This window comes from Capsicum annuum, chromosome 5 (assembly GCF_002878395.1).
Source record: "Capsicum annuum cultivar UCD-10X-F1 chromosome 5, UCD10Xv1.1, whole genome shotgun sequence".
NCBI classification, from domain to species: Eukaryota; Viridiplantae; Streptophyta; class Magnoliopsida; order Solanales; family Solanaceae; genus Capsicum; species Capsicum annuum.
The window spans coordinates 29481640-29496032 of NC_061115.1; the positions used below are offsets into that span (position 1 = coordinate 29481640).

A 14393-nucleotide genomic window follows, 5' to 3' on the forward strand; every position below is an offset into this window, starting at 1 on the left:
TGGCTATAGGCGACTTAATACTGTTGTTTTAGAACCTATATACCAGCGACTAATAGACATGCACTAATAGCAGGTACTAAACAGGGGATCCTATCTGAGTGTTTCTTTTCATTTGAGTCAAAAAATTTCTAATACAAAAAGTAGAGTTGCACAAAGCTGCAGCTGAACAAAGATCTATGGAAATGAGTCGCAGAATAAGAAAACTCAAGGGCAACAATAGCGACAATCTGGAACTCAAAGCCCCAACATCCCAAGTCTAGTTTCATAGCATTTTTAAAGATATCAGCTAGTTAGTCACTTAAATTATACTCACAGAAGAACTTGGATTTCTCTTAACAAAATCTGAACAGTAATCAATGAATCCAAAAGCGGCACACACCAGCGCATAAAAAGCAAACTGAAATATAGTATCATGGACAGGTCTAGAAAAGTCCAATGCTTCAGGCTTCAACCTATATTTATTGGAGGCACGGTATATCAAGAACCAAATTCATTTGCCAAATCAACACAACTAGATCATATTCCATCGATATTTCAACAATAAGTTCAAACTTATAAAATAACACCCAACCAACAAAAGATTAGGCATTCATCATTGAGTTCCTCCTGCACTCGGACAACATGTCCATGTAGAATTGACACTTGCCAATGTCACTTCCGGAGCTATTAATGCACTGCAAGTTGAACCACAAACAAATGCATCATCAGAATCTTTTTGTGAAAACAACACAGGTCATACTGACTTGACGGCTGAAAGAACAACCTCCAATTTACTAAATATGGTAGTTAAAAGGTGTGAAAGTAACACTCACATCTTGGAATGCTTTAGTGTGCATACTGCAAGCATCTGAACCAGCACTGCTGGTTGTTGGAGCAGCAGCAGCAGGTGCCTGAGAAGCAACAGCTTCATGTTGAATTGTACGTGGACCCATGACAGCATCTACAGCCCTGTGTGCCACAGCACTTCCAGTACCAAAGGCCATCCCTGTAATACACAATAGTCATAAACAGACAGGAGACATCACTAAGCAACTCTGCGGAAAAAATATAATTGAAGAAGAGCGATTTTAAGTTTCCTACATACTGCAAGACAACAGGATATACTCATACCTTGAGCTATGGTAGAACCAATACCACCAAGCATGGATCCACCACCACTACTTTGCATGGGAGCTGGTGGAGGAGCATGGTGAACTGCCAAAAAAGAGAGATAGAATATGAAAATGCACAAGGAAAGGAAGGAAGATCAAACCACATCGACCAAAAGACTACCAACTAAATGACACAAATAAGTTGCCAAGAGATAAAATCTTGAATACCAAAAAAAACAACCTGGGGCTGGAGCAGGACGAGGGGCAGCACGAGGGGCTGGACGAGGAGCAGATCTTCCTAGACAACAAAACAAGGAAAACAAAAAATCATCAACCAGAATAAAAAGGAGACAAAAGAGTTGCCCTTAGCAAGGAATGGAACTAATAAATTACAACAGAAGACTTCATCACAAAAGGCATAGTGAAAAACGCAAACAACAAATCAGATGAATAATAGCAGCCAACCAACACAACAATAGCAGTACAGGATAGGTTGGCAACCATATTTTATAGAAAACCTGAAAAATTATTACTACCTCAATCCTATACATTGAACAGGTAGGATGTTGCACTAAAGAAAATAAATATATATAATTGAGCTTTCAAGCAATTCTACATGCCCTATCGTAAGAAATTCAGTCTGTATCCTGTCCCTTTCAGCAGTTGTTAAATCTCATTCCAAATTTCTGGCCTAATGCCCAATACAAAAATTAAAAACAAAACTATTGTATCATAACCGCAAACAAACCATCTTTCCTCGGTGAAAATACAATGCAAAAATTAAAAAAAATAAAAAATCAATGCAGCAATTAGGTTTTCAATCTAACTGAAGCTTGTGTTTTTCTTAAGACACAAATCCAGAAATATAAGCTCCAATAGCATATGAATAATTAAACCTTGTACAGTTTCTTCATTAGGTAAGCATACTTGCAAGTACTAAGAGAAGAAAGAATTAAATCAATATAACAAAAAAGAATAAAGGGGTCCAAGGCATCCCAATTGGATTGACTGGGATGACAATTTTTCGTTCAAAGTCTGTAAGATCAGAATTTCGACCAAATCACACATAGCAAGAAACAAGCCTTCTAATTCTTTAAGAGGTTTATCTAAATGATTGACAATATACTTAGGAAGACGTTTTAAATACCACACATGGGTTACAGGGCATGCAAGTTTGATATAGCCCATTTGATACCTTCGTATCCTAGAATCAACAAATTCGACTCCGCATCGTTCACAAAATTTCAGGTCTTCTTTTTCATCTTTGATTACTTGATAATTTCCACAAGCACAAATTCCGTTTTTTATTGACTAAATTATTTTATCAAAAAACAAAGATACACATTTAGATATTACAACTACTATAGTGGCAATTTTTATAGTAAGAATTTTTTTATGTTTGAAAAAATCTTAGCCGGAAAAAGTACCTTTCAAGTAACTAAATATTGATATTGTAACTCTTGGAAAGAATTTTGAAATAAAAAAAAGAATAAAAACTTGATGATAAATCATTGCTTCGATTATAGTGTAATGCACTTCACTCATGCACATATTTGTGTTGGTGGGAGATAGCTCTAATGCAACAATCAAAATGGGCTCTAAACCTGTTCCATATGATCAACATTTTCAAAATTTGTTCAGTCTTCTTGTCTTGGAAATGTCAAATTTCAAAATCAACATGATGCACATCTTTAGATTCTATAATTTTTAAGTTACTGTTATCTGGTTCCTTAGAAATTTCTTCATTTTGATTTTTACGGAGAAATTATTTCACAATTCTGAAGTGCTTTATTTGGTTTTAGACATGGTGATTAAAGCAAATGTTAAGAGTTTGGTGATATTACAATGAACATGCACCCAAAAAGAGGAAATCAAGAGTAAGTAGAATTTTTGATGAATTTAGAACGAAAATTGGAACGATACATGAACAAAATCCATTTTATTATCTAAACTTTTTCGACCATAACAACAAAAACAACAAACCCAGTGTATTCCCACAAAGTGGAGTCTGGGGAGGGTAAAATGTACGCAGTCCATACCGCTACCTCCGAAGAAGTAGAGGCCGTTTCCAATAGACCCCCGGCTCAAGATAAAGAATAGTAAACAAGAGCGTAATGAAACATGAAGCAGGATGTATGGCATAACATAAATAAGGAATAAGACATAATACAATAGAAATTAGACTAACACGAAATAAGATAAATAAGCACAATATGAAATACGAGATAAGAAAAGGACATCTGGAATAAGACAACCACCTAGTAGTAACATACACTCACAGACCAAAGGCACCCATCACCACCAAACCCTCCTGACTAGGGGCTCCTACCTATGGACACAGTCCTAGAATTGCTAACCCGGCTATACATGAACTCTTCTAACTACTTGCTACAACACACACACTCATCCTAGACTTCTACCCTTATCCGCGACCTCCACACCTTCCTATCTAGGGTCCTTCTACCCTTATCCGCAACATCCACACCTTCGGTCATGTCCCCAGTAAGCTGAAACTGCTCCATGTCATGTCTAATCGCTTCCCTCCAGTATTTCTTCGGCCTACCTCTCCTCCTCCTGAAGCCATCCAACGCTAGCCTCTCACACCTACAAACTGGGGCATCTGTACCCCTCCTCGTCACATGCCCAAACCATCTCAGCCTTCCTTCCCACATCTGGACCTCCACCGAAACCACTCATACCTTCTCCCAGATAATCTCATTCCAAACTTTATCCCCTCTAGTAAGTCCACACATTCAACGCAACATTCTCATTTCCGCCACCTTCATTTTTTGAATGTGGTAGTTCTTGACTAGCCAAGACTCTGCTCCATACAGCATTGCTGGACGGACTACCACTCTATAGAATTTGCCTTTAAGCTTAAGGGTCACCATCTTATCACACAACACTCCCGAGACAAGCCTCCACTTCATCCAACCTGCTCCAATACGGTTGGAGACATCCTCATCAATCTCGTTGTTTCCCTGAATCATAGACCCAGTATACTTGAAGCTATCCCTCTTACAGACATCTGGGAATCCCCCTGCCCCGCATCTCATCAATCAGCACGACATCATCCGCAAACAACATACACAAATGTAAAGAAGATGAAGATGTACAAATTTCGTTAACCATATTCCAGAATACTAGCAAACCAACAGTGTATACATACTACAACTGAAATTTTGGCTATACACAAATGTAAAGAAGTTTCATTGCCATTTTCAGGAGTAAACAAAACGAAAACCATAAGCAACGTGGAAAAGTGGATGGTTAAATATCCATCCAAATACTTAAAAAAATGAAAATTGAACTGGGTTTCCATCCAAATACTTTTTAAAAAGAAAATGAAATTTGAACTGGGTTTATATCCAAATACTAAAATATCCATTTTTTTCATATAAATTAGTAGCAAATTCTTCAAGAAAACATCATAACACATTAAAATAACAAAAAACTGAAGTGGGTTTTCACCCAAATAATTGACTTCCCATTTTTTCATATATATATAGCAAATTCTTCAAGCAAACACCATAACACACACAAAAAAATTCAAAAATTAAACTGGGTTTTCACCCAAATACTTAACTTCCAATTTTTCCATACATATATTAATAGCAAATTCTTCAAGCAAACATCATAACAACAACATACCCCGTGCAATCCCACAAGTTGGGTATGGAAAGGGTAGAGTCTACACAGACCTCCGAAAGACATTATTTTAAGCAAACATCATGAACTGGGTTTAACCAAAATAATTCAATTCAGTTTCATTTTCAAAATAGATCTACACTGAAATTGTCTAGAAGACAAAGGTAGATAGAAAATGGTTAGTACCAGAGCTCCGGCGAGGCATGATTGTTCTATCAGAGGCGGCACGCGAAACCCTAGAGAGAGAATTGGGAATCAAAATACCAGAGAAACCTAGAAATGGTAGGATATGTTGACTATAAATATAAATAAATAATAATACTCCATTAGGGAAAAATTATCCCTACGTGTCAATATTTAAATGGCAAATTGAATGAATCAACGCTGAAGCTACGTTGGAGACTTGGAGGATGGGTCACCACATTTGTTATTCTAGAATATGCCTTCATTTCCATATCTATTTTTATTTTTATTAATGGTTTTATTTATTGCTTTTGCCAAATACAGATCCAGATCCAGATCCAGTCATGTTTTGCCATGGTTTTGTTTTTTGAGCTATAAATAATTACTTGGTAAATAATAAAATGCTAATTATAAAAAATATTAATAATTCATGTTCTGTAATACATAACTAAATCCTAAATAATATTTATATAATTAATTTTGCATAATTAATATCTTCTTTTTTGTGGTTAAAACATAATTAATATCTACATAAATCTTATAGACCTTTTGGTTACTGATTAGAGTTACTCCACGTAAGTATTAGTAATACATGAATTTATAGACCTTTTGGTTACTGATTAGAGTTACTCCACGTAAGTATTAGTAATACATGAAAATTATTTATATATTATTTTATTCAAAAACTAATTATGCAGGTTTAGGTTTTAGTTATTTATTTATTAGTTATGTAAGCATTAATTATGTAAAATTAATTATATAAATGTTATTTATGTAGGATTTAGTTATGCATTACAAAAAAAATGAATTATTATTATTGTTTATAATTAACATTTTATTATTTTTCAAGCAATTATTTATAGGTCAAAACACAAAACCACGGCAAAATATCACTGGATCTGGATAGACACCAGCTTCAAACGTACAACCTCAAACTCTTTAACTTCCAAAGTTGGAACTTTTTTGCACTTAACAAAACACTGTTTTAGAATAAGAGAACTGATTTTAATTTATTTATTTTTTTAAGTGTAAATTAGGTATAGAACAATAGTTCAGATACTAACTCTAAATTGTTAATTAATTTTGTGTCTCCCTTCTTTTAAATTACTAGATAGATGATGTATTCCGTGCTATGAACAGGTTTAAAATTTTTTTTTTGTTTAATAATATTTCATGACTTAATCCTAATTAAACACCTTATAAACCTTTAAAATGAAAAGAAAAAAGTATAAATATGTTTTTTGTGTTATGACAAAAAAGTGATAAATTTTTATATATTATTTTTTATTATTATTATGTTTATTTATTTTTGAGATCTTAGTAATATCTCAGAATTATCAATCACTTTTTAATAATACTTATCAAATTTGGCACTTTGCATGATAATTTACATTATATTAATTTTTTTAACCCGATTTATAAAATTATTATATAGGTTTTAATCTTTTTTATTATTTTTAAAAGGATTGTACACCATTAAATTTAAAAATTGATCAAATTTTTCTAAAAATATTATTTATAATAATTTCTTACTAAATTTAAAATATATAGCTATACTTTTTTAGTATTTTCAATTTTTTTAAAAAAAAAATAGTTCCTTTGTAATAGAAATTATTTATCTTTCATATTTTTCTCTCGTTTCGTTTCTTTGTTTGTTGAAAGAATTCTTAATTATATATTCATGTATTTTGAATTTATGTAACATTGAATTTTTAGTGAATCAGAAAAAGCATCAAACTAAATTTGATCATAGATGAAGTAGTATACTTCTACATAATGACACTTCTCGTGATACATATATAAAATGTCTAAATATTTTCAAAATCTTTTTTGAAATTGTTATCAAGTAGTGCATTAAAGAGGGAGGTCTTTTCATATATAATTTGAGAGTATTTTAATATTTTATTACAAAATAATAAAAATTTTATAATTTTTTTGATTGGATTGTTGCCAACTAATGCAACTATTGAAATTCAAAACTTGTTAAAATACTATTGATTTGAAATAGTATAATAAACATTAAATTATAGATTATTTTGAGAATTTTCTTTTGGGTTATATAGCTAAGGTGAGAAGTGAGAAGTGGTGCATTTTAAAGAAGATAGAAAAAGACAAAATAAAAAATAGAGTCCACAAAAAGAGATGAATTTTGGATGGTGAATTTGTATTGTGAAATGACTATAATGCCCTTGGTCGTCCCATAACTCACTCTTCTATATAAACTAGATAGGTATGTCAGTGTGTTGCACGGGCCCAATGCATATAGTAGAATAAAATGAAGATATAATAGCAAGGAACTATTATGTTTGATTGGATCAGTAGATGAAAATGATTCCAAATATATGTTTTATACAATCATGAAAATAATATACTATTGGATGCTCACATTTACATATGATAGTGATTGTTGTCTATTTACATTACTAGGGATAATATTTATAAATTCTACAATAGTAGATGCAATTGTTGTTGTGATCAATCTCTCGAGTATTCACGATGAAACACCTGTTAAATTAGATTTAAAGGTTAAATTAGTTAAGAAGTTCAAAATATGCTAATAAAATAAATCTTTATCCAATGAAGACAAATACAATAGCTATTACAATAAAAGTTCCAATAACCTAAGCTATTATGGTATAGGAATGAATATCCATTTGTAAAATTGAAAGAATTACATTGTAGTTAGCATTTGTAAGACTGTATGTATCTCTTTATTTTAAAAATGTTGGATAAATATTTACATACCTATTGGGAAAGTAGCCAGATTGTTTTGAAATATTGACACCTTTGATACAGATAGATATTAACAAACTGAAACCGCCTATGATGTAAACCAAATGTCAAAGCCAAAAACAATCACCTGTGACAAGACCCAATAACAGTGTCATCAGTGTCCGCATACGTCAATTTGAAATCAAAGGCTTATTCAAAGGACAATTAATTGCAAGCGAATGATTTTCCCAGTCGCAATTCTTCCATGCACCAATTAGCTGCTAGTGCACCATAGTCAAGTTGATTCCCAAAAACAAAGTAAACACTTTAGCATCATGGGCTATGTAGTAAGCGTAGCAGTAATGCTTTTTTTATGAGAATATGGCCCATTCGGCCAGCAGGTAAAAGATCAAGTGAAAGATGCGTACCGAGCAATGAAACTATGTGTCCTTTTGCGCCTTATGTTGCTGGGCTGGTACGTGCTCTTAGGAAACAGAAGCATCCCACTCGATGAAGAATGACCAATTGCATACACAGGAAGAGAAAGAACTATGTTAGTAGATCCTGAATCCATAAGTCAGGGACAAATTTCTTAACTGCAATGCCAGAATATTAACAAAATATGAACTGGAATACCTCACAGCTTACGTGGGGTTCATCAGGAAGCTACATAGAAAAACATGCGCGCATTTTTCGTGAATCATGCCCATTTATTAAACACCATTAAGGTGTTACGTTTTCATAAGAAATATATTAAGTTATACAATCGAAAAATCAAGTAAGCTATCACAACACACTGAATTTTTCTATATACCATACATTTATGTACATCATGAACATATTTTTGTGCTCATGCTCATCGGAATAAGTACTAGTGAGTTTGTGGTGTAGACTCCTGCATACAAAAGTATGTTAGAAATCTACAACGATAAAGATTAAGGTTGGACATTGGGTTGATCTTATCAATAAGTGTGAGGTATAAGTTATAATAATCTCTGAATAAATGAATAAATATATGTAACATGTAGGCCATAACATCTTCTGATACATAAGTATCGTCTTTAATTTTTGCTTCTCAAAATAGATAATTTTCTCGTGTAGCATAAATTTATATTTCACTTTTTTTTCTTATGGTTTTCATGCGATATTTGGTACTTATATTTTAACCCAACTATATTCCACAAGATTATGTATCACCTCTATATAAATCTTGTGAGTCATAACATTTAGTTTTAAAAGTTGTGCTAATACTCTGTCTTTAAATCATACTATCTAAGTGTAGAAAGGACTCACTTCTAAGTCTAAAATTTGAAAATTAAAATTTGTAACTCTTATCTTTCTGTAAAGCATAATCTGAGTAAAACTTATAAGCCTTTACACTTAGTTTTCTAAAATTTGGAAAATACCTTATCTTAGGGCTTAAAATCTTAAAACCATAACTTCCAAAACATATGTTTTTTATCTTAAATCTTTTAATCAATAGACTGTTGAAGAGTGGGGGGCATCTGTTGGGAGGTTCTTCTAATCGACATACACCATGTGAGCATCCATTGAGTCCCACGACTGGCCCCCGTTAGGTAGGGTTGTTCTACCCTTGCCATCGGAATAGAACTTCTAATCTAAGTGATCATAATCTGAGTCATTCACATAGAAGTGGAAATAATCTAATAATCTGTATCTACGGTGACACGTAGTTCTGGGGTATGAAACCATAGTAACTTACCCATCTCGGTGCTAAATACTACTCCCATTCTTATGCTCAAAATCTTAAGAAATCCACTCCAAAACTAGCATAAGGGTTTACAAGAAAACCAATTATGCTTTTCTTTCTTTAAATCTCAAGTCATATGAACAAAGTGAATTCTTTATCTTAGCTTAGGATCAAATGGTTAAATCTTTATCAAAATATGAAAATAATCTTATCTGAGGGTGCTTATAACACAAATAATCTTGAAATAGCAATCTTAATTAGGGCTTAATGACTCATGCAACAATTCATGTTAAAACAACCTAAGATTCATGCTTGGTAATGTAAACATTCATATATCATCTTAAAATCTGAAAATTTCAGCAATATGCATGAAAACATAAACATAATCATGTAATTAACTTCTAAATCATGGAAAATCCCATAATCTTGCGAAGAATGATAATGGGTGTAAACCCTAACTTGAATTTCATGGAAAATCATATAAATTGTAATGAATTTGTAATTAAAATAAAGTTTTGGGCACAGGGATGAAAGAATTATCCTTGTTCAAACCCCACATACCTTGATTGAAGAATTGATGAAGAATCTTGAAATATTGATTCCTAATTGAGTTTTTGAAGATGATGTCTTGACTATCTTGTCTTGGGAATCTTCAATCTAAAACTTTCTTGGAGAATCTATGGTAGAATTTGATTTCTTGGAGAAGGGGCTTTTGGTTTCTAGGGTTTTACTTTTGAAGAGAATGGTTAATAGTGAGCAAGAATGCTTGAAAATATGATTAATCTTATGTTTAAGACGGATTGAGGCCTTGGAAATTGACTAAAATAACCTCTTTGAACTCCCAAACAAAACTGGAAAAATGACCAAAAATCTCGATTTGGCTGGCCATCGCGACGCGCCACAATCACGATGGCTCAATGAAAAAGGACGAGTGGGAACTAGGCTTTCTCCGTAATGCGGAGCTATCGCGGTGCCCTATAATTTTGCCATTTTGGCCACTAACGCGTAGGCTTGCTAAAAATTGACAAATGTGAAATGGGACTCCTCTGCGATACGGTGGAATTACAGAGTCTCACTGAAATTTGACAACTGCCAATTTGCTTAGCTCTGCACCGCGTTGAGAGTCCAGGTGACGCATTGTCAACTTAAAAATTTCATAACTCTTTCAGTGAGTGTCGAATTTACGCAAATTTGATATCGATGGAAAGCTTATTCAATTTTTCACACAATGAAAAGTTGTAATCTTGAAAATTCCACATGAAATAAATATTATTCATTTTGAAAGATATCCTTTAGCTTTCTAGGAACGAATTTAAGTTAGAAAAATTCGGGGTATTACACCTGATTTTTTGCATATAATCTCTTCATTTAAATTTTGTACATCTTGCCATTGAATTGATTTTGCACAGCTAGAAGAGATGATGTGTCCCTCTAAAAATGTAGAAGTCAATTAAATATGGTATCGCTAATGATAACAATTGAAAGTATAAGTTACATCATTGTCATTTAAAGGGTAGTTTAAAATTTTAAGTATGGACTAAACCTTAAAAAGCATATGCAAAATATGCCCGAAGTACTTTAATGATCCCTCTATTTTTTTTATTATTGATGTTTGTCAATGTTAAATGATATAAAAATAAATAATTTGGTGAATGATTTTGTTAGTTAATTAAAATGAATACATTCCAAAAGTAATCATTTGTGGATGTTTAACTTTTAGTTTGATTAACAAATTAGAGATCATTCATCTATTTTTTTTTAAATAGAAGTGCAACGATCTTTTAAGAGATAAATTTTTAGGTACCTTGATAATTGTGATCTCGTAAATCTCTTCAGCAGAAAGAAACAACATTTTCTTTACAACTTCATCCACAATAGTAGCTGTTGCAATACCGTTATTGTCTTTAACAATGACTTGAAAGTGACATCTATTAAAATTGAATGAACACAATTTAAATGTAGTAATTAGCCAAATTTATTATATTAAAAGAATAATGTAACTAAGTAAATTATGTTGTTGAAAAGCAATTATACTTGGGAGTTAGAAGTGTGGATCGACGACAAATTGTGCAGTAGATTTTCTTTCGCACATTGTATCTCAGGAACAATATCTTACAATTTGGGCAATGTAACACACAAAAGCGCTGGTCCTTACTTACAAAGGATAGTTCAGCTTCGACATAAAATACTTGTCCCTAAAAATTAAAGAATGACACACTTTATTAACTTTTTAATTATATAGTTAATATATCTTTTAAAAAATGAAACCACAAGTATTATTATTACCAAAAGTTGTTCTTGAATATTACGGATAGTTATGATTTCATCCTCAAATGGAACCAAGAGAATAGAGCCCATTGCAGTGGTGCTCTTCATCTTATAAGCAACAACCTCTGGTTCAATTGTTTTGACCCTACAAATAATTATATTTTGCAATTCCGTATACTGTGTCATCTGAATGTCTTATCCTACTATTAGATGTAGTTCCTACTTGTCATTTTGGATGTAAATATCAAATTATAAATGTATATTACTATGTCCTTAATGCAGAAACTTGTGGGTATGAAGGATTAATTGCAATTATCGTATTGAACCTGTTTGACAAACCATTGAATCTATTTGTTGATCCTACATGCATTGAAGTCTTTAGTTTTAGTGATATCATTATGTAATATTTATTATTATTTTTATAAAAAAAAATATAATGGTTGATGTTTTACCTATAGTTGCTTTTGAAACTCTTCTGGCAAGAATGACCGGGTACTTAGGAAGTTGTTCTAAAAGTTTGGTCCCGTCATGATCAATAAAACTATCCCATAGTGTCAATTTTGTTGACTTTTTTCTGCATATAATAAAAATATATCTTTAAACATTAATTAAAAGTTACAAACAACATGTAATGTCGAAGAAACACAACGTATAACAATTTGATGGACACGATAATTTATTTTCTTATTTTTCGAGTTCTGTAGATCCTGAAGTTTACTTAAAGAAGAAAAACTAAAGGAGGCATCCTATATATGGCCTATTTCATGTATTTGTTCAAATGGATTAAATATGAGTTGTCTGAAGTTAGATAACTATTTACTAAAGAAAACTTTACTTATCCTGATAAGAAACTAAAAGTTCAGTTATTATGCTAAATTGATGAAATCAATATCAATAATCTATTTATACTAATTAAATACAATCATGGTGAAGAATGAACAACTCCTATAATAAATGTATGCCTCAAACTATAATTACCATAGGTTGTTTTTTGCAGTCTATTCTAATAAGTTCCTTTTTTGTATTGCAAACATAATGACTTTAGAGTCAAGCAGGAGATTGTGTGCTTTTTATACTTAGTGTTTATCCATGATAATGAACTCCTGAACTCTTTTTCCGCTTTCAGTCTTTGTAGGATTGTTGTCGTTAATAACAATGCCAAGTATATTTTGCATTGAAAGAAACAAAGGATAAAGTGATTAGATGATTAGAATCATACTATTATAATAATATTTAAATTTTATGTGATACATAAAAATTTATGAAACTTGTAAGTACTAATTTCATAATCCTTAGGTTGATACTCGAAAGTATCAAATGTTGTAAGACTTAATCGCGTTGGTTGCTGTAATGGATCTTCTGGAGGAGTAACCTTTTCAATCGGCTCAACTATAGTGCTTCTGTCAATTATCCAAATATAATCATTAAGTGCTCTCTTATATTCAGAAGTTGGTTCCTTTACTTGTACAATAGACACCAAATATGTGTTGAAAGGAGCAAACACATCTTCAAAATACGTTATATCAGTGTCAAACATAATCGCCTGAACTTGATTTTCCTGAAAAGCAAATAGTAACAAATGCAATAACCAAAATAATAGAAAAGGAACCATATCATACTATCTTTGTGATTGAGAGTGAAATTTAAATACAATAAAGTTTACATTTTGTATTTGCAATACCCTTTAATTTACAATAATTTTGAAAACATAATACTAATTGGTGTTGACAATTTGTAAATATTCAAGAGAAAAATAGATGAACAAAACTAAACCCAAAAATAAAAGACTATTCGGATAAAATAAGCAACACTTAATTAGTAAAATGAAATAGCAAATTCTAAAAATTTATAATAGAATAATACCTCTCCATCTTGAAGTATCAAGTGCTGATACTTTTTGTTTCCATCTCTGTTATCTCTTCGCCTACATTTATCTACTACTTGAACCTTACACGTCCAATCTTGTATTGTAGGTGTGATCATACTGATGAAAAATCTTTTCGTCATGTTGAGATAGTCTACGATTTCAGCATGTTAAATAAATATGTAATGATGTGTTATAGCAATAACCTTTAATAGAAAATATTAACAAACATAATGCAAAGTAAAAAAAACAAACAAATGATATATTAGATTTACCATTGAAAATGATAGTGTAAGTTCAAGAGAAAGTCTTTTCAATAATTTCATCATAGACAACATTATATGTCGAGTGATCATCATTGTTGCCAACGGTAGATGGTCTAATTAAAACTTTAACATCGTCAGAACTTTTGCCTCTTGATAAAGCGGCATATAATTAACCGTGAGAGAAGACAGGCTCTCGTAGATATACCAACAAAATCTAAAGTTTATCCTTGAACTTTATTTATAGTCATGGCAAAACATAATCATACTGAAAATTGAGTCCTTTTAAAAGGAAGTGGTAGTTTTTCATCTTCTGATGTCATAAGCGGTATTCACGGAATGAATACATGTGTATCTTTAAAATCACCACTACCTAATATTGCACTAGTGACATGGGTTTTAAAATCATTGCATATTAATCGTGTCCCGTTACATAAACCCTCACAAGAATTCAGATTTTTTGACAATATAATTGGACAATTTTTATTTAAAATTAATTTGTATGGAGGTAAACCTGCAGGATTTAAAGTGTGCAAGAAATCTTCATACTCACTTTGATCTTTCGGATCATTAGTTTCATCTATAGCAATGAAATTTTTTTTAGAATTTAACAATTGCGAAATCAATATATTATTTATTTCATCAACAAAATC

The 14393-nt window shown here is 31.8% G+C and overlaps 1 protein-coding gene across 1 annotated transcript; it reads right to left on the minus strand.

The window, feature by feature from the left end:
* Positions 1-423: 423 nt before the first annotated feature.
* On the minus strand, positions 424-5185 carry LOC107870548 (uncharacterized protein C6C3.02c). Its single transcript, XM_016717114.2, has 5 exons — positions 4926-5185; positions 1333-1389; positions 1111-1194; positions 813-985; positions 424-674 (listed from the first exon to the last, which is right to left on the minus strand). The coding sequence occupies exons 1-5, from the start codon at positions 4942-4944 to the stop codon at positions 582-584; spliced, it is 426 nt and encodes a 141-aa protein (XP_016572600.1). The 5' UTR covers positions 4945-5185; the 3' UTR covers positions 424-581.
* Between the last annotated feature and the right edge of the window lie 9208 nt (positions 5186-14393).

Bases quoted from the DNA above. Each gene is read 5' to 3' on its own strand.
- LOC107870548 (XM_016717114.2), bottom strand. The intron at 986-1,110 runs GTATGAGTATAT...TGTGTATTACAG, and splicing joins TGGTTCTACCATAGCTCAAG to GGATGGCCTTTGGTACTGGA. The intron at 675-812 runs GTGAGTGTTACT...TTCAACTTGCAG, and splicing joins ACACTAAAGCATTCCAAGAT to TGCATTAATAGCTCCGGAAG.